Below are 26294 nucleotides of genomic sequence, written 5' to 3'. Positions count from 1 at the left end.
TATACTGTAACTAACTTATTTCTATTATATTGCAGTGCCAGTCATCACTTCTTCCATTCAAATAGTTAATGAAAGAGAAACAAGATCCTTCATTCTAACCTACACAGAAACTCCAAGTGCTGATGCAAAATTTGACAAATACAGATTCATGTTGTCAGATCCTTCTATACCTGTTAAAGAAAAACTAGCAGAGGATACTGATCGTAAGGCAAGTGTTTAATTAATTTTGTAGTATTGTGATATATTTTAAGGCTTTGATAATTACCCATATAGAAGCCAAATAAAGTATGAAACACTTTCATTGTGAGATCTGCCATTCATAACATATGTGGCTTGCATGCTGTAACTGTTGGAAATTTTATACCTGTGTTTATCAAGTGTTATACACCGGTAAGTAAAAAAAAGTTTAGACATCCACATTTCAATGCGATTGCTGTTATATTTTATTGATACGTTTGAAAATAAGAGAGCAAACCAAATTCTAGAAATTACAAGAGATAGAAAATAGCCATGAGCTCAAAATGGGAAATGCTTTCATTTATATTCTCTCTAGTTGTGTGCGGTTCATGAAAGTTCATGTATTTCTTGAGCCCTCAAACTTTCAGAAGAAGTTTTAAGATTCTTTGTACTGTTTGTTTTTGTGCATATACAAACCTTTCGTCTTTTGAAATAAGGAATGTCTTCAGCAGAGCTTGAACGGCAGTTAAAATCATTAATGAGATAATTAACAGCAAGTGGTGAGCACTGCAGGCGAGTAACCTGGCCTTCTCTCATGTCAAAGACGTCCCTTTTGTCTTCAGCCACAATGAGTACAGGTGTACTGTTGCTTTGGGGCATGAAGTTGAATCCTAACAAAACTCAAAGTATGATTGTAAGTAGGTTGCTCCTCAACATCCAGATCTCAGCATTGATAATGTTTCTTTAACTCTGTATAACTTAAAATTCTATTTTTTACACGAGAATCTCTATAGCAAGTTTAATTTTGAGAAACACATTAGGTCTGTGTCTTCTTCAACTGCACAAAAATTTGCTTATTGAGAAAGTCTTGTAAGATTTTCGGTGATCAATCTATTTTGAATAAGGGTTTGAATTCTTTCAAGCATTGTTCTCTTTTGTAGTCTTCAGCTGCTGTTCTCATCTTAATTTGTTGGACAGGAACTTACGCTCTATTAAATTTCTTATTCCTGATCTAGATTTTAATCTCTGGCATTGTCGTTCAATTAGTTTATTGTGCATGTTGTATAAGATTTTTCTTCTTCAACATGTACCGGACAGTACCATCTTGTTTGTAATTGTAGGTATGCGGTTAATTCTAAAAGTTAAGCCTTCTCCATCATGAGGCGCAATAATACACAGTATTCTATTAGTTTTATTCCAGCTATGACCAATTTGTGGAATGATCTTTATAATTGGTTAGTTGAATAGGTATAACTAAAATTTCAAACTGGCAACAAAAGTTTTTGTGTTGAACTGGCTGACATGTCTTTTTATACTTTATATATGAAAGATTTGTTTTAATGTTGTTATCATTCTTAAAATATTTCATTTTATTTGTTCATTACTATACTTCTCATTTTAGTTTATTTTTTTTTATTTCCTTTCCTCACTGGGTTATTTTTCTCTGTTGGAGCCCTTGGGTTTATAACATCCTACTTTTCCAAGTAGGATTGTAGCTTAGCTAGTTACATTGATAATAATGATAAGGCTGTGTAAATTTTAATCATGACTAAGATGGCATGGGCTTGTGTAGAGGATGAATGGTGGGGAACTAGTGAGGAGGGCTTGGGAAGAACTTGTTAGGGGGAAGAAGATTGAGAGGGAGCAGAGAATTATATGGAGAGAAAAGTTTTGGTGAAAGATGATTATTATAATTATTATTATTATTATTATTACAAGCTAAGCTTTAACCCTAGTTGGAAATGACCCAGTGAGGAAAGAAAAGAAATAAATAAACTAAAAGAGAAGAATAGTCAAAATAAAATATTTCAAGAACAGTAACAACTTTAAATTAGATCCTATACATATAAACTATAAAAAACTTGAAAAAACATGAGGAAGAGAAATAAGCTAGAACAGCATGCTCTAGTGTACCCCCAAGCAAGAGAACTCTATTCCAAGACAGTGAAAGGCCATGGCACTACCCAAGACCAGAGAATAATGGTTTGATTTTGGAGTGTCCTTCTCCTAGAAGAGCTGTTTACCATAGCTAAAGGGTCCGTTCTACCCTTACTAAGAGGAAAGCAGTCACTAAACAATTACTTTGCAGTTATTAGAGCAAAGAAGAATTGCATGGTAATCTCGGTATTGTCAGGTGTATGAGGACAGAGGAGAATGTGGTAAGAATAGATCAGACTACTCGGTGTATAAGAAGGCAAAGACAAAATGAGCTGTAGCCAGATAGAGGGATCCAATGTAATACTGTCTGGCTAGTCAAAGGACCCAATACTTCTTTAGCGGTAGTATTTCAAATGCCTTTGATAGAAGGCATTTGAGAGGGTGCATCAGGCAACCGACCCCTTAATCTAGAGATGACAGTGGCGAAGAAGTAGGAAGTGGTAGGTGGGAGCAATGGTAAGGAACCCCCCCAACCTGTCAAAATCTTTTAACTTATGTTTTTTTGGCCGCATCAAATACAAACACACTGTTGCGGCCTGTGCCCTTAATTGAACTTTTCATTTTCTTTTTCTTTTGGGAAGTAAATACGGGCTGTTAATTGTTATGGTGTGAAGCAAAACACTCGTACGTGTGAGGATTGACTTTACATCTGGTTTTTGTTAAACTGAATGGATCCACACACTGCTTCTTTCTAGGGTCATGATTGTTTGCAATCATCCCCGTGTGCCGAGTGGAGGTCGTGGCCTCTTATGCAGTGGAGCTTCTGAACACTTCTGTGTGGGGTCCACATCATCCCTGCAATGAGTCATGTACTGGCAACTGAGGAGGAGTGGAGAACTGCTTTGTAGGACTCCATAACCTTCGTGCAGTCTCCTGAAAGGGCTGTGGCCTTTCAAGAGCATATAGTGACTAATCTTTGGGTGCAGTCATGACTGCAGGATTGGTGGGCAAGAAGGTCACCAACCTTCTGTAGACCCTGATCAGGAGCACCTGCAATGTCTTCCACCAGCCCTTTCAAGGCCCATGGTGGCAGAGAAGAGGTAGAGTAGATTGCTTATGCTGGATTTCTCCTTCTGCTGTTGCTATTGGGCTACCTTGTAGAGGAACAAGGCCGAGCTTTGGTAGCAAATGCCATTTGGGACAGGTATGTATTAACTTTTCTGGACTGCTGGCCCGTATCTTGCAGACTGATAGTATTCATATCTATCCTCTTATATCACTGAAAAGTTCTAGCACTGTTGTAGTGATGAAAGGGATATTGGATAAGATAGCACTCAAAAGACATTTGAGATGGATCTCATGGCTTTTACAGTCTAATTTTTGGGGGTGATAAGTTAACTGGAAGTTGGAGACCGGTCAGCAATCTCTCTCCCTTGAACCATTTTGTACAGCAATCAGGTTCAAGATGAAAATTGTATGAACTATACTGAGTTCCAGCAAAGATGACTTCATGCTTTTAGTGGATCTGAAGAATGTATACTTCAGAGTAGCTATTCATCATTTATCTCATTATTATCTCTGCTTTTTCCACAATAGAGCATATATACCATTTCAAACCCCTTTGTTTTGGACTACTGTATACACTGCTCTCCAGGTGTTTGCTCATGTTCATGCTGATTGCAGCTTGTCTCTCACTTATATGATACATCTTTTATTTATCTTGATGATCGATTAATCCTATCCTCCTCAGGAAGGCAATTGCTACTGGATCAAGATTGCCTTCTCAACTTTAGTTGTGATATGGGGATTGTGATAACTTGGGTGAAGTAAAACCTCACTCTCAAGCAGAGTTTGAAGTATCTGGGCCATGCTGATAGACAGCATCAGCAAGTCTTTCCATCAGGCGATTGCATCAGCAAGCTCAGGTCGATCGCACAACAATTCTATCCAGACATAACTTTCAGCTCAAAATTGGCAAAGTCTTCTTAGCCACCTTTCCTTGCTGGAGAAGCTCATTCTCAAGGGAGTCAAAGGTATCACCACCAGAGATGCCTTCAGTGGTGTTGGAGGATCACTGGTCTGTCTCCAGAGATACCTCATTATATCTTGTTCCAGTGGGACAGGAGGTACGGGTAAATTTTAGCTGGTGAATGGACAAATTAAACCACACCAGAGGAGGTAGGTTCTATCAATTCCCTCTCTCCAGACATGTAATAGTTCCCAGTTGTGTCAAAGGAGGGGTAGAGCTTTTGCCTGCTGACATGTAATTGTATTCAGTTGTGTCAAAGGAGGGGTAGAGCTCTTACCTGGCAACATGTAATTGTTCTCAATTATGTCAAAGGAAGGGTAGAGCTCTTACCTGGCAACATGTAATTGTTCTCAATTATGTCAAAGGAAGGGTAGAGCTCTTGCCTGGTGACCTGGTCATGTCAGGTGTGTTGGTCAGCAGAAGAAATGCATCTGCATCACCATTTTGGAGATACAACAAGCCTTTCAAGAACATTTGAGTAAACTCTCAGTAGTGATGAGGAGCAACATAACCGTACTAGCTTATATCAACTAGCATGGAGGTCTCCCTAACTCTTTGCAAATTGATAAACAGATAAATGTTTGAGAAGGGAATCACCATAGAACTGTCACTCGGATGCATTCCAGGGAAAATGCAGTGGCTGATCAACCAAGGAATTATCACACCTGGTTACTCTCAGATGGCCACAAGTCAAGTGGTACTCTAGTAGAGTTTCTAATGCAGATCATGGACTTTTTCATTGATCTTTGCCAAAGAGATCCTCCCAAGAATTTCAAGCAATATTGCCCACCCCTGGACCTCAGAACCCAGAGTGGGATGTGACCTGTGTTCTCAAGATTCTTATTCATGCTCCAGGTGAGACTTTGAGATGTTCATTGTTGGCGAGTTGCACAAGCAATCTTGTGTTAACCTGTTCTGAAGGTTAGAAGGTCGCTCAGTTTTATTCCTGAATTTGTAACCAAAACTCAGAACCTACCGGCACGTGACCCATGTTCGAGGCCTTCTTCATTCCCTTGCTACATGAAGTATTGGCTAGTACTCAAGAGGAGATGTCTTTTGTGTCCCGTGAGGACGCTGTAGTGCTATCTCTAAAAGTTTTTGAGTGTCAGTGACTCATTCTTATCCCTGGTGAACCAAGAAAAAGGTGTCGAAGAACATTGTTTTTTCTGATTTAGTAAAACTATATAATGAAACTATTTCAACCCTTGAGTGAGTCAAACTAGAGCTCTCAAAGTTGTGGGTATTTATCAAACTTATGATGGAGGAGTTTGGATGCTCCAAATAACCTTCACAGTCTTCTATTCAAGGTAGTATACACACATATTCTCCAACTTTGTTTTTGGCCTTGATGTGGCTACTTAGGTAGTTGCGTAGCCAGTCAGTTCCCATGTTGGGTACAGAGTATCTTGTCTATGTCGAAGTGTTTGATTAAGTCTAGAGAAAAGGTAGAAGAACTGGCTCTTCTGTTTCTTCTTTCCTTGAAGCATTCCTACTATGGTGGCCTAATGGAAATAACCCTGCCTGGCGATCGCTGGACTGTTCAAGTTCAGTAGTTACATTGAAGTGTCTGCAACCTCACCATTCTTGTGAGCTAAGGATGTGGTGTTTGGGGGAGCCTATAGGTCTACCTGCCGAGTCATCAACAGCCATTGCGTAGCTCACCCTGGTCCTAGCGTGGGTGGAGAGGAGCCTTGGGTGCTGATCTTGTTATATGGTTAGTCTCTAGGGCATTATCCTGCTTTCTATGGCAGTGTCACTGTCCTTTGCCTCTGCCATTAATGAGAGGTCTTTAAACTTGCTAAATCTGATATTGATGCTGGTAAGCTACATTTCTGAACACTTTGCTTATTAGAATGGATTTGTAAGAAGTAATTCTCCTCTATCCTTCCGTCACAAGGGGAAGGATGGTGGAATGAATACCAACCCATTGGCTATCATGCAGCAGGTATTTTATCCTAGTCTGCATCTGCCCTTTGGGAGAGAAAAATGCCTTCTTAAACAAAGTACCAGGTACATAACCAAATTCTGGTTAACCCCTATCAGCCTACTCATCCCTGTAATGGGCATATAGGAGGTTGCAGGCATCATCTCCCTCATTCCCATAAGGGACCAGGAAGACTGGCATATTCCAGGGAAGAAAATGAACTAAAGGAGTGTCCACACGACCAGGCTTGATCGGTCGACCTTCCCTCTAACGGGCACACTTGACAGTCAAATCGTCATATTGCCTGATGGGTCTTGTAGCGAAATCAACGTGTTGGTGAATGATGCCTCGAGCTTCGACCCAGACAGACATATGTTAACATATACATTTCTTTTACTGGGCCATTCTTTGCACCATGTTCTCTTCTTTTTCTTCTTTTCATCACACACAAAGCAATTATCATGCTACACAATATCCTCTTCTTTACGGTAGGCATCATGTTTACCGTACCGCACTGAACACACTACTGGCATCGTCGGGCACGCCCACCTCTCCCTTGACTCAACCGTGTGGACAATATTTATAGGTAAGCCTGCCAGAATTTGCCTGTCAACCCTGGAGCATGCTGATCAAGACATTTTATGTGAACAAGCCTTAATCAGGTCAGTTCAGTCCAGTTCTAGGTGAGTCTTCCTATTTTAAAAGACAAAAGGTTTGTACAGTATATGTATTCAAGCAAATAACAAATTTTAATAGTAATTTGTATTTTCCCTAGCTATACAAAGCTGAATCCTTTAAAGTTAAACTTCTCACCTCAACCCCCCTTCTCTCACTCCTGAGCCGAATGTCAAAGTTAAGAATCTTTAATAGGAGAGTGGGAAGGGCTACTCACTTGCTTTCACCACCTGTTATTAACTGCCTCATTTATGATTTCAACAGCTGTTCTAACTCTGCTGGACACAACCTATTTTAAAGGACTTGAGTTTGTATAACTAAGAAAATTACAAAGTACTAAAATAAGTTGTTATATTTTGATGGAAAATGCTTCTTATATCTATAGTTTATCTTTGAAAAGAGCTAAATGATTAAGAAAATTGGTTTGCATTGCACCTAGTGACAAGTTTTATAAGTTAGCAAACTTAGTTTTTTAAATGAATAAGTTTAGGTAATAGCATTTGTTTGTTCATTGATCTGCTTTATGCTTTAGGGCACTTGACATGACTGGGGCTAATTACAGCTACGAATATATTTTGACTAATCATAACCTTATCTTATCATTTGTAGATAGAATTTGAGGACCTGGTACCTGGAAAATTGTACAACATCACTGCTTGGACTGTATCAGGAGATGTAACTAGTCAACCATTAATAAGGCAAGATAGATTGTACCCAAAACCTGTCAGTGAAATAAATGCTACTCGTATAACCGATACTGCAATCCACCTTTCTTGGACTAAACCTGAAGGATATTATGATACTTTTAAGGTAAGCCATCTTTTTAACAGCTTAAGTAGTAATATAATGGAAATATATGATTAGCAAGCTATTATTATTCAGTATGTGGTGTACATTTATTTTATTGAAACAGGGTGATATGGAACAGCAGGTGCTCAGAGCCACAGGGGTCTAAACACCACTATGATCAGAATAAAGTTAAAGGAAGCAACACTTTCTTTTGTGAGCAAAAGCACATAGTGAAGTCTCTTTGTCGCTAGTGACATGTACTGTACAAAGAAGTAAAAGTTCTTTTGAACTACAGAGATTTTGAGCCTTACAGTTTGAGATAGAGTACATATTGTGAGTTAAGGTGTACAAGGTCAAAAGTTGTTTAATAAGATTCCTGGATCTGTAGATGCAAGCCAATCACAATGCTTTAACTATTGAGTAAGCAAGTTTGTTTAGCCAATTACTGCATACTTTGACCTTTCACAAGTAATGAAAGAGTATAACTAATTTTCTTGCAAGGCTTCTACTTTATTTAAAATAACTATAACAGCCTAAGACTTAATCTTTTTTATCATGATTGTTCAGTGCAGTTTTATATTAATTCTGGCTCTGAAACTAATGAAATCTCTTTTTATATTGATAGTAATGAAAGTGAATTAATGAGTCTGCCCATCCAATTTCTGTAAGCATGTGTATCTTGGATGCTTGGAAAAATTGGAAAGAACCTGTTTATCAGAAAGGAATATATTTGTAGGAAAACTGGGAAAAGAGTGGATACTATGACATGGGGCATAAAAAGATGTGTAATATTTAAAGAATCTGGGAGCTAGCACCTCACCACACAGCCTACTAAAGCCTATACATAATCACTAAGTACTATCCTTTGAGATATCTCCATAAGCCTCTAGAAGACCTCATAATCATAAAAAATCATTATGTATGAAGTGATTTATAATTCAATCAACTCTGTTAATATTACACACAAAAACATGCATTGTTGTCTACCTCCAACAAATGACGAAGCTTAGGGATTTAGTTATCATAGTATTATTAGTTAAGAGTTTAGCGGCACACAAGACTTCCTGTCTATAACAGCACTGAGAATTCCTTTAAGAAATTTTGTTAACATTTAATTGTATGTCTAGAGCTATATTATTTGTATTATGATTTTATGTGGTGGTAGAGGTGGGTGGTCATAAAGACCATAACTCACAGGCTGGTCTTGACTCCAGGCCTACATGAACTATAGTCTATTTTTTATAGCCGTGCATATTTGCACCCACTCACAGGGGTGCCCTTTTAGCTCGGAAAGGTTCCTGATACCTGATTGGTCGGAAGTATTTTTGTCCGAACACCTTCATTGTTCTCGAATAATCACCAAGTAATGTGAATCGAAACTTATTTATTAACCTATATTTCTCCATCAGATATATCTTTTGTCAATAAACAATGTTAAAGAATAAATATATTATAAAGAATCGTCTTGGTATGTCTAAATTTAATAACACAATCCGCCGAAGACAACGACAGTAGCTTGTTTTCGGATGCACGCTTTGTAATTTTGTAATTTTTCACATATTTTAACGCAAATTGGGATAAATTACACTCAGCATAAGTTAAACATGTTATTATAAAGTTTCTTTGAATACCAGAATTTACCAAAATCATGGAATTAATAAAACCCGATATTTGTGAAAACTTATGGGGAGGTAAAAGAACAGCCTGTAGTGGCCTGGCAGGAAAACGATCCCTTCTGACTTGTAGACGCAGTTTTTTTTTTTCTTTCGTAATGTAGTTCGGCCTATTCCTTTCAGTTTAAATAGTCTTGCATTGTCTCTCTTCGTATAATTTTGCTTATTATTTTCCCACATTCTTGTTCCTCACCTAATATCTATCTATTTTCCCCGATATCCCTTCTTTCATATAGGCCTATGTGATATCAGCACTACGATTCCTTATGTTTTGTACCTTACGTCAGTAAGCATGTAAATAATAATAACAACATAAATTTTATGTTGTGTAGAAAGTATAACCTATTCTCTAAACCTGAAATTAAACATAGTATTTTTTTCTTTATTCCTACCTCTACACTATTTTAATGAGACTAGCAACGCGCTTCCCTTCAAGCCATCACTTTCGACAGAGGATAAGAAATAAGGAATCGTAGTGCGGATATCCCATTTATGAAAGAAGTGATATCGGGAAAATAGATAGATATTAGGTGAGGAACAAGAATGTGGGAAAATAATAAGCAAAATTATACGAAGAGAGACAATGCAAGACTATTTAAACTGAAAGGAATAGGCCGAACTACATTACGAAAGAAAAAAAAACTGCGCCTACAAGTCAGAAGGGATCGTTTTCCCGCCAGGCCGCTACAGGCTGTTCTTTTACCTCCCCATAAGTTTTCACAAATATCGGGTTTTATTAATTCCATGATTTTGGTAAATTCTGGTATTCAAAGAAAGTTTATAATAACATGTTTAACTTATGCTGAGTGTAATTTATCCCAATTTGCGTTAAAATATGTGAAAAACTACAAAATTACAAAGCGTGCATCCGAAAACAAGCTGCTGTCGTTGTCTTCGGCGGATTGTGTTATTAAATTTAGACATACCAAGACGATTCTTTATAATATATTTATTCTTTAAAATTTTTTATTAACAAAACATATATGTGATGGAGAAATATAGGTTAATAAATAAGTTTCGATTCACATTACTTGGTGATTATTCGAGAACAATGAAGGTGTTTGGACAAAAATACTTCCGACCAATCAGGTATCAGGAACCTTTCCGAGCTAAAAGGGCACCCCTGTGAGTGGGTGCAAATATGCACCGCTATAAAAAATAGACTATAGTGGCATTTTGGGGCCCCTTGCTGCAATTTTAATTTAACCAAAGGACCTTATTTTCATATCGGTATGCTTTAGTAAATCTCTGTTTTTAAAAATTAAACATAATTTGTATAATAAAAGCATTTATTTCAATAGTTACCGTATATTACCGTGTAAAGGGCGAAATTTTAAGACCAGTTATGGATGAAAAAAGTCAGGGTTCGACCATTACACGAGAGATGCTTTTGGAATTGTAAAAAATTTTATTTTCTCGACCTCTGTTGTGTTGTTAGGGTATTTTAATTGCATATGGTTCATTAATAGGTTAGTAGTTTAGAAGGATTGACTTAAAATCATATAATATGCTCATTTTAATTACGGTACAGTATATAGTTTTATGTTTAGGTAAAATAGGAATATTAACTGGTAATTTTATCTTTATGTATTTATTGTGCTCGGGCTATGTTGTGCAAACCTGTTGGTAGGCTAGCCTAGGTGTCCAAAACCTAGTTTTTTTCATATTTGTACCGGTAATTAATTCTTCTATTTACATAGTTGTTAGGAAGGATTGATTAACAGTGTATAATATGCTCAGTATAATCATACACTGTAGTTGTGTGTTTGTGTGAAATAAAAATAAGAATAATTTTTTTCTTGAATACAATATTTCCCTCATCAAAAACTTGTTCAGGAAAACTAACAATGTTTACATTATTTGCCAAGAGATGATGGTAATGGTGGTTGTCCAAAACTTCAAAATTTGTAGGTTATCAGTACCTACACTATGTATACAGAAAAACAATGATGCAAACAAGTTTAAAAAGAAAAACAAATTTAATACACTTGAAATTAAAAACCACTAAAGTCAGCACTGCCATTCGATCTATTAAAAGTGTTTAAAAAAATTCATCAGAACATCATCGTCATGGGGATCATCTTCGTTGCTTTCGTTTGCACTACTAGGACTGTTGTCCTCCGTTTCGTCTAAATTGGTTGAAATGCTTTTGCTATATACATAGAAATTCAAAATAAAGATGATTTTATATCATGCTTAAGCTAAATATGCCAGCTAAAACCGAAACCAATGCTTTTGTTTACATTCCATCGCCGATCATAACGAACAAGCAAACACATTTACACATGTATAGGTTACCTTTTTCAGCAACAGCTATCCTACCCAGTATTGGTTATGTAATACGAATATTAATAATGTTGATTTAATTACCTTATCCTTATAAATTCAAAATAAATGAAATAATAGTAATTTTATGTAATTTTTTTTTCTAAAATCGCCGTCTAAAACAGAAAACATTTAGTCTACATTTCATCGCCGATCATGACGAAAAAATGATGGCATTTACACATGCAAGTGATAACTAATGATACTAATAGCTTTTAGTAAAGATGTTATTATAAATATAGATTATAATAGGGTAAAATATTTATAATAAAAGTGTAGTAACATTAGGCTGGTCTTGAAATTGCCATTCACCCATTACATGAGATATAAGATAAAAAGGTTTTTTGTTAAGGAAATTTTGGGGTTCACCCTTTACATGGGATTGTCATTTACACGGTAATATAAGGTACCGGTAACTGAAATTCATAGTGCTTGAACTTTTTATTAAGAGCTTCCTCTCCTGGACAATAAAGCTGAAAAATAACCATTCTCCCTTTAGCATATAATATTGAACCTTCCATTGACACCAGACCTCTGTGGTCTCTGGCATGATTTGGTGCAGCTGCTAGTTTCCTGGAGCTGGGAAGGCTTCTGCCATAATGCCCTATTACTCTTTAGTCAAGTGAAAAATAGAATTTTGATAATACAATTTTTTATTTCAATACTCACCTGATGTGAGTAGGCTTTTATTAGTGTTTGCCCCAAAACTAAAATTTAGTATCCAGTTTTCACTCTAGCAGCTATTGGCAATAGCCTTATTGGGAGCATGATGTACATGCTTCGTTTGTCAGTCTCAAAGTCGAGTCTAATTTCCTATTCTTTTGACATTACTAGTCAGTAGGAAGAATTGTGGGCATGTATATGAACATCAGGTTAGTATAGAAATAACAAATTTTATCAAAAATCTATTTATTTCTATGAACATCCCCTAATGTTCATATTTAGGTATTTTTTATGTCGGCTAGTTCACATATTTGTGGGAAGTACCATGGTAAATAGATAGATAGTTCAAGAATTTAGACTGATTTAACCCTTTATTTATATATTTTACCCAGCACTGTGTATCCCGAATAAAAAAGCATTAATCCTTTAATTAATAAAATTTACACAAATAATAAAACAAAAAACTGTTAGACCACACCACCACCAGCTACTAAATCATCTAAAGCCTAGCAATCTTGATAAACAAACTAGGATTTATTAGGATAATGCTGTGACCAAACCCTTGGGTTCAGCCATGCATGCGAGATAATTTGTAAAAAAGGCTTCCAGGACCTTTCCTAGACCCTGATGAGGACCGCCCGGAACTTCTTCCTGGAAGGAGCTGGGGCATGCACACCCCTTTCGAGCCATCAAACCTGGTTCTTCCAGGCAGTGGGCTGGTGCTGAGAGTAGGAGTTGCTTTTTGTGCCTTGGGTAACTTGGTAAAGATATGGCGCTGAGTTTTGGGTAGTGAGTGTCCTTCGGGAGTGTTACTTGCTACCCTTTCAGTCCGTTGGTGCCCCTACCTCACTTACCAATAGAGTTTTCTTCAATTCCTTCAACATCGCCGAGAACCCTGGCCTTGCAGAAAAAGGTAAGAGGGATGTTGGAGTTGAACATGCTCAAAGTCATTTGAGATGAGTCTCTAAGCTTCTATAGTCTATTCTTCCTGTTGGAGAAGTCAACTGGGGGCTGGAGGCTAGTCATTGACCTCTTGGCAGCATATGTGTTTGTTTGTCAAAAAAACAAAATTCAGGATGGAAATAGTGTGATCTTTGCTGAGTTCCATCAGAGAGAAAAATTTCATGCTTTTAGTGGATCTGAAGGATGTGTACCTGAAAGTACCTGGGCATCACAGTCTTGATATGGTGAACCAGTTCAAGATTGATTGCTCTGAACTGTATACTGTTCTTCAGATGTTCACCTTCATATCAGCTTGGGACCACTCTCAATTAATGTATCCCAACAGGTGGCTGATCTTGGCCTTCTCCATGTGGCAGTTGCTACAGGATTGAGTTGGACTTCTTGCTTTTGTCACAGTCTGGATTTAATGATAAACTGGGAAAAGTCGAATTTCTTACCCAAGGAGAGGTTAAAGTACTTGGACATGCTGATAGACACAGCAGCAGCAAGGCTTTTAGTCTGATGATCACATTAGCAAGTCCAAGGAGGAATTGCAACCGTTTCTGTCCTAGACAAAAATACCAGATCAGAGCTGGCAGGGTCTTCTCGGCCACCTTTTCATAATGAAGAAGCTCGTTCCTCACGGGCACCTCCACCAGAGATCTCTTCAGTAGTGTTTGCAGAATCACTGATCAGCCTCCAAGGCTCTCCCATATCTTCTTGTCACAGCAAGACAGGAGGATCGGGATGATTTTAAGTGTTGGGTGTTTAAGGAAACCCTTATCAGTGAAGTCCTACTCAACTCTCTGCCTCCTGATATGCAACAGTGCTCAGATGTGCCAAAAGATGCCCCGCACGCCTCGATGACCTGATCATCTCGGGTGTGGCTAGAAGAAGTATTACCTACTCAAAAACATCCTGGAAGGCTAGCAGGCTTTCTAGCACTGCAAGCAGTTTAAGAACATGGAGGAGGCAAGCAGCCCTACCAGAGTGGCATATGTCAGGCAACGGGGCAAGTTGCCGCTTGCCGCTCCCACTCTGTGAGCTGATGAAACATGTACAACAGGGTGGAATTCCACACTGTAGAGTTGTCAGCCAGGTACACTCCAAGCAAGAGGAGAGTACAGTACTTGTAGATACACTCGGTTGCCTGAGGAAGATTATAAGGTCAGGGTGGTACCTTCATCCCTGAGTAACAGTGAGGCTTCTTGTTCTATGAGGTTCTTTGGAGATCGGCCTGTGTGCCACACAGCTAAACAGGAAGTTCCCCATGTATACTTAACCTATGGGCTGTGTTGGTGGTAGTCTTCCATTGTCAGTGGGATCGGCTAGGCTGTTCACCCTCATCCATCCGCTAATGAACTAAGTCTTAATTACACCGGGACTCGGGAAGACCTGGTAGCTCCTAGATATCCACATGTCGAGTAGCATTCCGAGCTGTTAGCTCTAGTGGAGGTTCCAAGAGGACTCCCCATGGCCCTCCTTTTCCTGACGGCCACACCATCAGAGGTACAGTACCTCCAATCCATGAAGTCTGAAGCATCTCCTCTGAGCAAAGACTTCTCGAGACACTGCAGATGTCTAATTGCAGCTGTATACCAGGAAAAGTGGGCTATCCACTGTGATTAGAGTAGAAGGGATTATTCTCTGGTCAGAACTTCTGTAGTGCAGATCACAGATATTCTCATCTTCCTTCACCAAGAGAAGCTTATCTTAGTTTCTGCTGTCAAGGCAACTGAGCGGAAATTCTCAATTTTGAGCATGGTCTTTTAACTTAAGGGGATACACCTCTCCTCCTCGATAGAGTTGTCTCAGCTTGTGAGAAGCTTCAAGCAGAGTTGCACACCCTGGGATCTCAGGTCCCCATAGTGGGATGTGACCCTCATTCTCAAGGCTCTTGTGCATACCTGTTCAAGCCTTTGAGTAGGTATTCAGTCAGGGTTTTGACTCTCAATAAGTCATAATAAGATTAAGAAAGTTGCACGGTCTATACCTTAGTTTCCCATGCTGAGGGGTGGAAGGATCTCCCTTTGTTAAATTTTTTAGGCCAGGTTGCGTGGCCCAAACTCAGAACCCTGTAGGGCACGACCCCAGGTTTGTGCCCTTCTCCATCCCTTCTGTATGGGAAGTGTCGGTGATATTTTTGTGTCCCGTGAGGGCTGTGCAGTGCTATCTGAAGAAGACCTAAGACCTGAGACCTGAGTGTTAGCATCTCTTCCAAAGTCAGGGGTTAGGCCCCACCCTTGCTTGCAAGAGGAATCTTGCAGTCAGCCAGGCATTTAAGGCTGGGGTGTGCATACATCAGACCAACTATATGGCTTATAATCTACAGGAGTATACCCAGAAGTCCCATAATGCCTTGTGGTTGGTCTTGTGACGGCTGCTTAAGGGGGCCGGCCAGCTAATGCCATTTTTTAAGGACAGGTCTTTTACATTCTTCTTTGTCTGCATCTTTTCCCACTTTTATGTGGGGTCAATGTTTCTGGCTATTGTTCTCCATCTGCCTCTGTCCCCAGGACTTTTACATTCATACCACTTAATAAGGTGACTTAGGACATCTCCAAACTGCATAGGATTTTTGCCTCTGACCTTCGGTTTTGCGACACCAGGGTGTTTTATCCTGAAAATTAGTGTTTTTCAAATTCAATCTCATCCCTTGATACTCAAAATTAAGACCTGGGATTACTACCCTATGTAGACCTCCAATAAAATAGTTTTATCTAAAAGTCGTCTTTTTTTTGCTAGATACAGTATAAAGTTTTTTCATTATGGTAAAAAAATAAACCTTGTAAATCAGGGAAAAAAAGCTAAGAAAAAAATATGAAACAAAAATAGGAAAAAAGGGTTCTATTTGATTGTTTTATCATATCTTTCTAAGTCATATACCAAATTTCAATGCTATATCTTTAAAACTAAGGGAGAAAATAGAATTTGAAGGTTAATAAGTATAGTTTCAAGATATGGGCGTTCAAAGGTTTTCTTTGTATTTATACAAAGACAATATTAATAAATCTGATTATTTTGAATTTTATGTTCCATTTTGGATATTAATAAACCAAAACAATGTTATCTTTCATAATTTATTCATAAATGAAGATCCCTTTGCTCAATATCTTGCTTCTTCGGGTACTATGTCAGGCGAGACGGTTGCTCTTTCATCCACAACACTCTCTCTTCTTCACTAACTCAGCTAATATTGCCAATATTACCCACTTCTGAACTCTTATTAGAGTAAATTTTCTTCTTCCATATGTTAACGAGATGTTTGAATTGTCTTTTCCTCTTTGGCATCACAAAATTCTTGTCAAATTAAGAAAAACAGACGTACAAGCCAGCAAATGTCATAGGTCAAACTCAAATGTGTACTCTCTCTGAGGTTTTTGCTAGCACTGAAGGCCCATAATGTCTTGTGACTCATGGAATCTATACAGATGCCATTGCTCATAATTTGTTTCATGTTAAAATGTAATAATTAGGAAAATTTGTAACAGAAGAAATACTGCATTTTCTTGTGGTGATCAATATTTTTGGCTTATTGAGTTACTTTTACTACAGTGAACCCTCGTTTATCGCGGTAGATAGGTTCCAGACGCGGCCGCGATAGGTGAAAATCCGCGAAGTAGTGACACCATATTTACCTATTTATTCAACATGTATATTCAGACTTTTAAAACCTTCCCTTGTACGTAGTACTGTTAACAAACTATCCTTTAATGTACAGAACACTTAATGCATGTACTACAGTACCCTAAACTAAAACAGGCACAAATATAAAAGGCAATTTTATATCATGCGTTTCCTAAACACGCTAAAAAGCACGTTAAAAAATGGCAACCAATGTTTTGTTTACATTTATCTCTGATCATAATGAAGAAACAAACTGGAGGTAGAGCTTTGCTTATTACCCAGACATATTTCCCATACTATTCCCTTAGAACTACATCACATCTTCCTACTTTAGATATATATATATATATATATATATATATATATATATATATATATATATATATATATATATATATATATATATATATATATATATATATACAGTATATATATATATATATATATATATATATATATATATATATATATATATATATATATATGTATACACATATACATACCTACATATATACATATATACATAAATACATGCATACATATATATATATATATATATATATTACTGTATATATATGGGTTATGGAAAAAATCCGCGATGGTCGAACCGCGAAGTAGCGAGGGTTCACTGTACTGTAATTACCCTGTAACTATGAAAGTAAGAGGAATTTTGACAAAATATTTCATATACACATTCTCCATTGCCATATGAAGCTCAGTGAATTTTATCAGGATTTTGCATTTTACATCCTATAACCCCATATATTGCCTTCCCACCCGGGCCCCTTAAATAGTTGTGTAGCAAACCCAGCTCCCATGCGAGACAGGTAGCATATAGATGCTAGTCAGGAATGAAGGTGAGTAACTGGCTCTTCTCCTTCATTCTTTCTCCCCATCTCTTGGGTATGAAGCAGCGAGGGTTCACTGTACTGTAATTACCCTGTAACTATGAAAGTAAGAGGAATTTTGACAAAATATTTCATATACACATTCTCCATTGCCATATGAAGCTTAGTGAATTTTATCAGGATTTTGCATTTTACATCCTATAACCCCATATATTGCCTTCCCACCCGGGCCCCTTAAATAGTTGTGTAGCAAACCCAGCTCCCATGCGAGACAGGTAGCATATAGATGCTAGTCAGGAATGAAGGTGAGTAACTGGCTCTTCTCCTTCATTCTTTCTCCCCATCTCTTGGGTATGAAGCAGTCAAAGCATTACCTACTGGCTCTGACTTGATTCTGGTAAATTACACTTCTGAGCTCCATTCTTTAGAATATAGAGAAGTATCTACCCCATCCTCCTTAGAGAAGGGAGCAGGATGGTGGAATATATGCAAACCTGTTGTTCTTCATTCACCAAGTATATTTTCCGGACTGCTATTCCCTTCGGGGAAAGTGATCCCTCTGGTAACCATGTACCAATCTTCTTGGACAGGCCAAACACTATCAACCAATTCTCCCCTATAATTGGAGCATGCTCCTGAAAATCTACAATATTTTGCATCTACAATATTATGAATATATAAGAAGTGTTTAAGCACTGTAAAAAGTTTTGTAAAATACTGTATTCATTTCCTTAGTTGTACAACAGAAGTTTGATATTGGTACGGACTCTGTATAGAGAGCTCAACCTTTTAAAGGGAAGGTGTTGTGTATTGTTCAGTGATTTGGTCTTTCCTAACTATTGGTTGTTAGTTTGTCACTTTATATGTATAGTCACCATCTTTATTTTAGATAGAATCATTTGAAGCTTAGACGTTTCTAGCAACACTACATTAGGGGATGCTTTGGGTTGCATTGGAGGGAATTCTTTAACTTCAACTCCCCCTAAAGGTAGGAGCAGTTTAAGGAGAGTTACTTGTATTATTAAGCCAGTTTTAAATATTAGTTTTAGATAACACCAGGAATCTCAAAAGGGTTAATTTTTATCATCATGAGCACAGTTGGTTTGTACTTACAGAATGCTTTCTTAATTAAAGAACTAATATGCTTTCAAGAAGCACTTTTGTTAAATACTATTGCTTGTTACTTGTAGCTATCAATATGTGACTGTTCTTTGTATAATTACTTTTGATTTTTTCAAATTCATGTGTGTCATGTTGACGTCTGATGACATGAATGCTATCTATTTACATAATTACAGTTTGTTCCGTAACCGAAATACAAACCACGCTATTTACATTGAGTTTACCTTTTAGCGTAGCTGAAATGGCGAGCCATTAGAATTTAACGAGGGTGTATTACCCCCGCGCTAGTTAGCAGAGGGGTAGGGGAGTGGTAGCTAGCTACCCCTCCCCCCCTCACACACCGGTGAACTGCTTCACTTCACTTTTGGCTCGGACGATAGACAGACGTGTCTGTCTTCGTCCTCGCTTGGCAGCCATTATTTGTTTTGTCTTTACTTAATCACTTACTTTTCTTTTACTCAATATATATGTAAACATTTTTTCATGTTTATGTATATATTTGAGTATAGAAATCAGTAAGTTTTCTTTTCAGAGTTTGTGCTTGTGTGTGTAGTGTACGATATCTCCGTGGAGCCCTCGGCAGTTAGGCCACCATGGTGTAATTTCATGGGTCGCGATCGAGTTTGACTTCAGTCTTTCTCTCTCTCTCTCTTGAGGTCGTTCACCCTTTTACTACGTTACTTTTACTACACCTTAGTAGCTTCCTTCCCGTGTGGGGGGGTTGCTACGCCGTACGTTTTGTCTCAATTAGTTTATGAATTTAATTGTATTTGTTGATTTTTCAGCTTTGCAGAACGATTCCTTTCGGGGTTTTCGTTCTTTCTTTAGTGTTCATTCATTTTTAAATTACATAATTACATAGTTACATAATTATAATTGTTATAATTCTGTGTTGGTTACAGCTCTCCTTCCGTGAGTGTAAGTGGTTGTGGTGGCACGTGCCTCTTGTGTAATTCTTGTGTTCCTTTCCCTCGGGATTCCTCTTCGGAGCCTTCCCGGGGGAATGAATGTTAACTAATGATTTTTGTTTTATTTTTCACAGTTACCGATCTAGTTTGTTTCTGTAATGTGACAATGGAGTGCGCTGTCTTGTTGAGGCCTGGGGATTCGGCTGTTGCTGCCTCCCCTATTGATCTTCATCAGGGGCATGTCTCCTTCTCCTGGAAGTACTCCCGTGACGATTGACAGCTCTCCAGTTCATTTTAGAACACTCAGGAGGCTCGCCTCCTTGGGTGGGTAACTTTCCTTCCGAGGGAAGTTTTCCTGTCCAGGCTTGAGTTTCTCCCCTTTGGGGGTTCTTCTCTTGCCTTTTTTTCGTGCGACTATGCTCTTGGTGCTGAGCGGTCGCACCTGCAGTTACGCTCAAGGGGCTGGGCAACTGCAGGAGCACCTCTTCGGAGGATTGCTCTTTTTAGGTCACTGGCTGGCCCGTCTCTTCTACGAAGTGTTTCTCTTTCGTTCGCGAGAGAGTACTCTCATAGAGACTCCTCTTTGGAGGACTCTTCTGCTGTTGTTGCTGTTGGCCGCCTTCGCCGTAAGGCTCACCGTCCGCTACGTCGTAAGGGCCTCCCATCTCCCTATAAGGGTGCTAAGAGGCGCCTTTTTGAATCTCCGTATGCAGCCTACAACTCCTTCTTCTTGATCTTCCGCCCCTGGGCAGATGGACAGCAGTCTGACCTCGTCTTCTGACGGTCAACAGTCTTCCGACGGATAACGGTCTTCCAACGGACATCAATCTCCCAACGGACAACGAGCCCTTCGGGGCAAAGGGTTGCCTCCCACGGGGGTGCTTCCCTTGCGTGTCAGGGTTCCCTTGCGCGCCCTTCTGCAGTGTTCTCTCCTGCTCAATGTTAGCGCACAGGCTCTCTCCTGCTCAGTGTTAGCGCACAGGCGCTCTCCTGCTCATCAGCGCTTTCCTGATCGCTAGCGCTCTCCTGTTCGCCAACGCTCTCCTGTTCGTCAACGCTCTCCTGATGATCGTCTCTGCTGTCCCTGTTGGTTCCTGTTACGCGCCCTGTGCGCCCACGTTCGCCCTCACGATCTAGAACTTCGGTTCAGGTCTTGGACAAGGACTCTTCTTCTACGCACAGGATTCCATGCGTTGCCTTCTGCTCGCCAGCGAGCACAGGCGCGTCAACGTTCGCCTGCTCGTCAGTTATCTCCTATGCGTCAACGATCGTCATCGATCTGCCACGCGTGTCAGTTCCCCTGGACACCATCAGTAGCGATCTAGCGCTCGCCTGCTATGGACCACAATCTCTGATAGCTGAGTCTTGCCGTAGATCTTCCTCCTGCTCGCCAGCGCTCACCTTTACTTCTGTCCTTCTGTGCGCCAGATTTCTTCAATCGCCAGCGCACATCTGCGCGCCCTTTTCTGCCACGCACCAATGGGCGCCAACGGTTTTTCTGACCGTCCAGGATCGCCTGATTAACAGCTTGCTTCAGCGCTCACCTTCCTGATGCACCTGCGCGCCGTCTGTTAGCGCGCGCTAACCATCCCTAGTCTCTTACGCGTTAGCGATCGCCTACGCCCCCGCGCGATTCTTCGCCTGCGCGCTAGCGTTTTGTTAACGCACCACCGCTCGCCAACGAGCCGTCGCGCCATCGCTTGCCAACGCGCCATCGCTTGCCGACGCGCCATCGCTTGCCGACGCGCCATCGCTTGCCAACGCGCCTTCACTCACCTTCGGGCCATCACTCGCCAGAACGCGCCATCGCTTGTCAACGCGCCATCGCTCGTCAACGCGCCATCGCCCGCCTACGCGCCATCGCCCGCCTACGCGCCATCGCCCGCCTACGCGCCATCGCCCGCCTACGCGCCATCGCCCGCCTACGCGCCATCGGTCTCCCGACCGCCTGCGCTCACCCGCGCGCCTGCGCGTCCACACGCCCACGTGCCTGCGCGTCCACACGCCCACGTGCCTGCGCGCCTACGCTCATGCGCGTCCGCGCACATGCGCTCCAATGTTCGCCCGCGCGCGAGCCAACGGTGTTCCATCGCGCGGACTGACGGTGTTCCGTCGCGCGGACCGACGGTGTTCCTTCGCGCGAACGTCGGCTTGATTCCTGCAGTATCCATTGCTCGCCTACGGGTCATCGCTCGCCGACCACCAGCTCTCGCCCTACCACGCTAGCCCTCCTTCTGAGCTCCTTCGCGCACTTTTGTTTGCGCTCCTGCGTGCCCGCGCATGGGCGCTTCCACGTTCGGCCACGCGCAAACCATTGATTTACCATCGCGCGAGCGCCAGGGCGATTGCGACCGCGATTCCCGTCGGGGTTTCGCAACATGGCCAGCCTGGCGAGTCTTCTGGAGCGTATTTCCAGAACACGGTCCTCACCCCGTAAACGCAGAGCGTGGCACATGCAAGAGCAGGAAGAATCTTCAGGGAGGTCTGAGCAACATTCTTCTTTCCAGAACCTGGGTTAGCCCTTCCTTGTCATTCCCTGGAAGGGTTTTGCCAGGGAGCTTTCCGTTCGAGATTTCTCCATCAGCCAAGGGGTGACTGGTTTACCCCTTCCTCTTCTCTATCTCATGAAAGGGGCTTACCAGGTCCTTTCCCTCCTCGGTTGCGACCCGAGGTTTTGTACAAGGAAGCTCCAGGATGATCATGGGTACTTTCCTCCTCTCGGGCTCAAGCACCTTGGTGTTTCATCGCCAAGTTTCGAACTTACGGGCAAGCTCGATGTTGGATCATTTAGACGCAATGACCGAGGGCTTCCTCTCGGGTGTCTCATCCGTGGATGTCGACAAGCTCAGACACTCTTCCATCCTTGGGAAGAGCTTGTTTGTGCCCAAGGACAGAGACATGGACAGCGGTTGTGCGGAGGAAGTCGACTTCCGTTTTCACTCCTCCAAGGCGCTTTCTTCCAGACCCTGCAGGCCTCCAGCGCCTCTTTCTCTCAGCCTCGTCGGCCTAAGTTATTGGACCGGCTACGGCAGCTAAGACAAGGTGTCCAATAGCAGTACCCTCCTGTTAGGAACAGGTAGCACGGGAGGCTCTCCCAGGGGGGCATAATCCTAGAGGGAGCGACAGAGTTGACGAACTCTAGGATTGGCAACCCCCTCTTGCAGGTCTCACGCTGTGAGGATGCCTAAGGTTACTCATCCGGATAACAGCTTCCGGATGCCGATTCCTGCACAATCTCCGTGATCAGCCAAGGATATCGCGCCTGCCGTCTCTGTCAGCGAATTCAGTGTCACTGAACCTCTATGCCATGGGGTCGGCAAGAGTTTTGCCCGTTTGGGCAGAATGATCCATGCCTTAGGAGTAGGTCCTCCATAGGGTCGTCGACGGCTTCACCCCCCGGCTTCTTCAGTTGATCCTTTCTCGTAGGAAAGCATCTGAGATGGGAATTCCGTAGTCGACCTCTCAGCTCTGATCAAGTTTGTCGAACAAACTTCGTCCAGCGTGGAACAGCAGAATCGATCTGGCTGGTAACGAGGCGGCAGGACTCCTTAGGCCCTGGATCGGAAGGACGGGTACTTTCAGTTTCCATTCCATCCATCTTCCAGGAAGCTCTTGGAATTCAGCCTAGACTTAAGATGCGGTGTGGCGACCCCGCCGCGGCATCGCAGGTTTTTCCCCAGAGAACTCTCCCTGCTTTCCTCATGGCCGCTCAGGAGCAGGGTTCCGCCTCCTTCGCCTTTTGGAGGTCTGGTCAACTCCGGTAGGCTCGGGTTCGACCTTCTTCAACGCCGAGACAAGCTTCCGGATCCTTACCATGAGTGAGGGATCATGGTAATTTGCCAGGAGCCTTCTCTACTTCTGCCTCAACATCTGGAGTATCTAGCCATGATATTGAGTCAACGGCCTTACCACGTTGGAAACCCCTCTTCTCGTCCGTCCAGCGAGGTTAAGCAACGTCGGGTCTGGTCGGTACTTGGATGGGTGACCGCCTGGGGACGCCAGATGCTGTTGCCTCCTCCTCCGAACCTTCCCTTCAGTTGACTGTGGCAAGGCTGAGGAGACTCGCAGTACCTGTTCTCAGTCAAGCATAGCTTTCAGCCCTACCTTGGAACGTTTCCTAGTTCTCCTTTCCTCATTGACCCGTCTAAAGTCCCGAACGGTCGCGGAACGTTTAGACCTGCAATGGGTGTTGACCTATGGAACCTCTTGATGGGAGTGAATATTCTCATCCTTTCCCCACATTTTTTATGCTGTTCTCGGACTCGTCAAAGAAAGGGGGGGGGGGGGGTGGATGTTCTGGTTCAGGCTTATGGTCCGGACCTGAAGGATACCTCTCCATCATTCAGGCAGACTTAGGGGCCGTAGTCTGGCCCCTCTACAGATCCTACAGCTCCTGCCGAGTCGCTCCGTGCGCAACAACTTCATGGTACTGGCGTATTCCAACCAGCAAGGGACGCATTTTCATACTTTCGCATCTTGCAGTAGAGATACTGAGATGATTTGAGATCCTCTCAATACCACTATCGGCTCGCTCAATCCGGGCAGAGGAATGTTCTCTCCGACTATCTGAGCAGAGCCTCGCAGATAGAGTGTACCTGGGGGTCTTTGGCCTTTAGTAACCAGCAAGTCCTGGCCTGGGGGACCTGATCGCGACTGCTTGGAACTTCAAGCTTCCGCTGTTCTTCCCCCAGTCTCAGACCCCAAGACACTTTGACAAGATGCATTCCGGTGATGGTGGGACAACATCGACGCCTACGTCTTCCCTCCTTTGTTGTCTGTTGAGAATGGGTCTCAACAAGACCAGGTTGTCTGTCAACCTTTCGATGGCCCTGAGAGCTCCACTGGGACTATACGCGGAACGGTTTCCGGACCCTCTGCTTCCCCTGACGGAACTCCCAGGAGAGCTTCTCCCATGGCACAGGCTACTCAAACAACCACACTGCAACATCTTTCACGAGCCGGGGCATCGCTTCGGCTTCACGCCTGGAGACACTACGCCTCCTCCTCAAGAAGAGGCCTCTTCTCCAGCAATAACGAACTTATTGCTTTTCGGCGGGAGGAAACTCCTTTCCGCTCTCGGCAGTGAAGCCTGTCGCTCAGCCTTTCCCTGGCCTTCAGGCTGAAAGGAATAAACTTTTTCCTTCCCGCTGGACCTTTCCTCGCTCATGCGAAGCTGAGAATGTCCCTGCCCCCAGTCGGAGTGAAACCTCCAACATGGAGCATGGTTCGGACTTTTTAGTCCCTTAAGAGATCTTCTCAAGACCCATTACGTCAGGCCTCTGATCGTATTCCGTCTTGGGGCTCCTGCTCACTCTGGCCTCGGCCAGTGTGTAAGCAATCTTCTTGGTCTTGCACGACTCCGCCCTTTCTAAGGAATGGGGGAAAGCAACATTCAGGTTGGCTCCTGAGTTGTTGGCTAGACTCAGAATCTTGAGGTCCCGGCCCTTCGGTCCAATTCCTTCAAGATTTTGAGTCACCATTCTGTATCAGATGACCCAAACATTCTCCTTCTTGTCAGTAAAGGAATCGAGGGGTTATCTTTGGGAACAGCTGCAGCTTGTCCTCACGTGCAGCCGGGTTGGGAGCACAAGAAGGACACGGGGGAGAGTCACCAGTATACCTCTTCAGCTCGGACTCAAGGACATTCATCTCGACCTGAATCCAGACTCTCCCCCGTCACGTCGCCTTACAGCACGATGTCGGATACATCGCAACGTCCCTCGCCTTCGAGTAATACTACTCTGTGACGCAGGTGCTACAAGCTGGAGTCTGGAAGCGTCTAATGACCTTCGCAGCCCGCTTCCTGCAGGACGTGACCCACAGGAGTATTGATACGTTTCTATCGCTCTGTGGTGGCTACACAACAGCTGGTCTAACCTCAGGCTCCTTTTTGGACAGGTAGCAGAAGGTTGAGGGCTTTGTTATTAGGTTTTAGTCTGCATGAATGAAAGAAGTATGTCTGGCCCTTACTTCTTTCTTCATCATCCCCTCTACTGGGAAGCAGCATCCTGGTCTCTGCATAGCTGACCTCAAACCTCTGCAGGTAAACCATGCTTCCTTGTGTTCCGAGTATTGAGTCAATACTGTCGCGTCCCCCATACCCTGACGAGGTGGTATTGGGAACGTCCTAACCCAGAGTTCCTACTGGAACTCCAGGTCAACTGCCTAGAACGGGTCACACTTCTTCCTTCACACACAAGCTTATGTAGGCCACACGTTTCCTTGCGGAGCAAGGAACTTGTGAGGTGCAGGGACTCCTTTTCTCGAGTGCGACTCACTCGGCTTCTGAGTCCCCGGGTAAAGCCAAAGCCAGTATGGCTGGGGACTTTCCACCCTTCCTAAGGGGTAAGTCACTCAATGTAAATAGCGTGGTTTGTATTTCGGTTACAGAACAAATGACAAATTCGGAGATAATTTGTATTTTTCCTAACCATACAAACCTTAGCTATTTACATATATTTGCCCGCCAGCCCTGTCCCCCAAGACAAGTCCTACCTCTAAGTGAAATGAAGCAGTTCACCGGTGTGTGAGGGGGGAGGGGTAGCTAGCTACCACTCCCCTACCCCCCTGCTAACTAGCGCGGGGGTAATACACCCTCGTTAAATTCTAATGGCTCGCCATTTCAGCTACGCTAAAAGGTAAACCCAATGTAAATAGCTAAGGTTTGTATGGTTAAGAAAAATACAAATTATCTCCGAATTTGTCATATTATTA

General features: G+C 42.1%; 1 protein-coding gene and 1 pseudogene across 2 annotated transcripts in view; both read left to right on the top strand.

The window, feature by feature from the left end:
- LOC137624318 (tyrosine-protein phosphatase 10D-like) overlaps nucleotides 1-26294 on the top strand; it is a 335629-nt gene that overhangs the window by 204191 nt on the left and 105144 nt on the right. For both annotated transcript variants that reach the window (XR_011040718.1, XM_068354980.1), the window contains exons 16-17: nucleotides 36-208; nucleotides 7293-7493. Coding sequence is in view for 1 of the 2 variants with exons in the window: in XM_068354980.1 (XP_068211081.1) it covers nucleotides 36-208; nucleotides 7293-7493 (374 nt within the window). In the remaining variant the exon portion in view is untranslated. The remainder of the gene's footprint in view (nucleotides 1-35; nucleotides 209-7292; nucleotides 7494-26294) is intronic.
- Nucleotides 23476-23594, top strand: LOC137625107 (5S ribosomal RNA; annotated as a pseudogene).

This window comes from Palaemon carinicauda, chromosome 31 (genome assembly GCF_036898095.1).
Source record: "Palaemon carinicauda isolate YSFRI2023 chromosome 31, ASM3689809v2, whole genome shotgun sequence".
Taxonomy (NCBI): domain Eukaryota; kingdom Metazoa; phylum Arthropoda; class Malacostraca; order Decapoda; family Palaemonidae; genus Palaemon; species Palaemon carinicauda.
Note: the sequence above shows the minus strand (reverse complement) of the source record. Positions and strands in the feature narration are given on the sequence as shown.